Source organism: Ctenocephalides felis, unplaced genomic scaffold, assembly GCF_003426905.1.
Source record: "Ctenocephalides felis isolate EL2017-DRISC unplaced genomic scaffold, ASM342690v1 CF-g0.4_SCAFFOLD_01170, whole genome shotgun sequence".
Lineage (NCBI taxonomy): Eukaryota > Metazoa > Arthropoda > Insecta > Siphonaptera > Pulicidae > Ctenocephalides > Ctenocephalides felis.
Genome location: NW_020537324.1, coordinates 86,690,430 through 86,693,498, shown reverse-complemented (window position 1 = coordinate 86,693,498; position 3,069 = coordinate 86,690,430). Strand labels below are relative to the sequence as shown.

At 29.2% G+C, this 3,069-nt stretch overlaps 1 protein-coding gene across 1 annotated transcript; it reads right to left on the bottom strand.

Annotated features, from left to right (window-relative positions):
- Positions 1-1,076, bottom strand: LOC113367901 (protein-glucosylgalactosylhydroxylysine glucosidase-like). The gene is made up of 3 exons (XM_026609475.1): positions 1,013-1,076; positions 473-620; positions 1-169 (listed from the first exon to the last, which is right to left on the bottom strand). The coding sequence occupies exons 1-3, from the start codon at positions 1,074-1,076 to the stop codon at positions 1-3; spliced, it is 381 nt and encodes a 126-aa protein (XP_026465260.1).
- Between the last annotated feature and the right edge of the window lie 1,993 nt (positions 1,077-3,069).

Sequence of the window (3,069 nt, the reverse complement as noted above, 5' to 3'; positions counted from 1 at the left end):
TTATTTATTTACTTTATCTTGTATCCAAGGATCTTCTGGTCCTTTAACTGCCAAGTATTGCCTGATGGCAAAAGAAACGTCTGCGGTGATATGATGTTGATATTTGGCAACTTCTGGGCAACAGGGTTGTGTTGTTTCGTAGCCTGTAAAGGCACTTTCCCAGGGAAACCTAAAAAAATAGAAAAAAAAATATTTTATTTATTCATCTAATATAAAAAATACAAATATGTAATAAATTTTAAGTCTCTTAGTCCGAAAGCTTTTTTTGAGGAGACAAATATTTATGATTTAAAGAAAATATAAAGATTTTTTAATGTAATGAATTGAAAACTTCTGAGTAATTTATTATTATTGAAGCTGAATGCACGTCTATGAAGTGACTGTTTTTTTCAATTAGTAGAGTCTTATTTATTAACTAAATAAATTTTTTATCAACCTAAAATAATGGTTAGAATTTTACTATTTTTTTTACCTAATACCGCGGCAACCGATTTCCGCAGCCAAATCTTTGGCAGCAATTTTTTTTGAAGCTCGATATTGCAGCAAAATTTCAGCTAAATCCGGTCGCAGCAGTAAAATTACTGGGAACATCCAAATTTCTGTATCCCAGAAATTATGACCTAAAAAAATAATTAAGCAGTTAATACATTTTTTTTTATACGAAATTAGTGTAGGAATTCTTACCATCTATATAGTAGAACTGCAGTTATTGTATTTGTTGTAACTTTTGAACTGTTGGTGCTAGGTAAATGAAATATTTGGCAAATTTATACAAAATTAAATTATCTATAATATTGTCCAACATTATAACGCCCTAAACCAACTCGGTATACTTCAAAACGGTAACTGAACACAAAAAATTAATTTGAACGTGATCAATATCACCCGTAATTTTTTCATATTTTTCATGATATCTCGGCCAAATAAAAACCTTTGCATTTTTGAAACTTTGCACAAATAGTCTTCATAAGTATATTCACAAAATCTAGTACTTATATTTTGGGTTCCGTACCTTCATAATCCAAAACTTCACTTCCTCTCGCCAAACTTCCAGGGCTCAACCCGAAGAACTCCATCGGTTTCTGGTTCGTTCTGGTGGACGGCAGTGAGCTCAAAATGTAATAGAGGCTTCCGTAGATTTATTTTAGACTAAAATAGTAATGGATAATCAAACTATAAACTATAAAGTATAATTGTATTAAAAAAATTAATTATATTTTTGGTATTTACTAGTTTTAAATCGCCTTCGATTTCGATGCGAGCTTCGTTCCAAGTTTCTTGCCAAGCCTTGATGTGGGAGTCTAGTAAATTTTTTGGCATCAAATTTAAAACTGAGGAAAAAAATTATAATTTTAGTAAAATCTACGCACTTTGCTTTACTCATGGTAAATATATTTATTATTCATCATCTCATAATTAAGCTTGTGTGGATAAAAAACTAAGTGAAATGCTCTGGCACATAATGGCTTATTTTTAGGTTTTTATTTTTTTACTCGTATTGTTTTTTGTAACTTACTAACAGGTATTGCAACATGTTACAATTCTGAATAAATGCACAAACTTTTGATGACATTTTCCAACACACTTTAGTACATTTTTTTCTAAGAAGAGCTTCTCAAAGTTGAGCAATTTTAAAAATTTTGAAGTCATGTTCAACAATATGTCTTAATTCTTAAAAACTTGGGGTAAATGTATCATTATTTCTAACTGTGGTCCTAGAAATGTTATTCACGGTTCAAGCTCCAAAGTTTAAATGAACAAAAATAATAAAAGTCAACCACAATAACCGAAAAATTAGCACAATTTCATCAAAGCTCCCTAGGTTGTACTTAAAAGCCCATAATTCCCAAACTACATGATAGATTTTTTTTTTAAATTTGTATTATTTTTCTCATTGACGTTGAGTTCTGGGACACCCTATATATATATCATTTCTACAAACCATCCAAAATCTCCTTCTCAGCAATGTTTCTTTTATTATCCATGCTCTGAACCAAAACGACGTCAACGACATCCAACGGTTGGATTTTAACATCCGTGGCATTCACCCAGTACACGCAAACTGGTGTTAAATTTTCCTGGTAGGTTTTGTTCTCTGATAAGGCAGTCTCGCCGCATTCCCTGTAGATACCTGTACGTGTTTTCCCGTTGTTGAAAATGCCGGATTTTGTTGGATCGAAACGTATGTCCTGACTTGTAGGTCCTGGATCGCATTCCATTGGGATGTGTAATGTCCTATTAACTACAAAAAAATATTTAATGAGTATATACAATGCCTAAGCCTAATAATAAAAAAAAATCTTTGAAATTTTATTTTAAGGTCATTTTGTTTGTTTATTACTTTATGGTTATAAAAGATCCTTCACTGATACGTCTTTTGTACAATTTTTTCCCCAAATGCAGTGAAATTAGATTAAAAAATTTTATACTGTGTTTTAATGTGTTAATATGTTCTGTAAGCATAGTTTTGAATTGTTTAGGATTTTCCGAAAAGTTTTTTTGTCGTTAAAAATGTTATACTGTGTTTAAATGTGATAATATGTTCTGTAAGCATAGTCTTAAATTGTTTGGTATTTTTAGAATTATTGTTTTGTAGTTGAAGTCGGTTTTATTAAATTTTGTCAAGTTTCACCAATATAAGTTAAGTCGCAGTTTTAACAACTGATTTGATAAGATTTCTAGGTTTCTAAAACTTTTTTTTTCAAAAAAATAGTATTAGTATTTGTGCTAAAAATGCTGAAAGTATTGACTGCATTATAGATAACTCAGAATTAAATAGAGTCATTAATTTTTGAAAAATATTTAAAAAATTTTTTATACATTCCAAAACTTTGTAATTTTAATATGTTATACTTAAATATGTCTATTATGACAACAAATAGTCAAATCGATATGTTTTCTCACAAATATTTGAGATATTTACAATTAAGTGTAAAAAGTATACTGCATTATAAATATTATAATTGAGAATTAAATAGTGATTAATTTTTGAAAAATATTTAAGAATAGTTTTGGCCGTTCTAGAACTTTGTAATTTTAATGTGTCATATTTAAATATGTCTACTATGA

Excerpts from the sequence above, each read along its gene's own strand:
- LOC113367901 (XM_026609475.1), bottom strand. The coding sequence starts at position 1,076 with ATGGAGTTCTTCGGGTTGAGCCCTGGAAGTTTGGCGAGAGGAAGTGAA. Across the intron at positions 621-1,012 it reads TGAAGTTTTGGATTATGAAG|GTCATAATTTCTGGGATACA; the intron begins GTACGGAACCCA and ends TTATTTTTTTAG. Across the intron at positions 170-472 it reads ATCGGTTGCCGCGGTATTAG|GTTTCCCTGGGAAAGTGCCT; the intron begins GTAAAAAAAATA and ends CTATTTTTTTAG.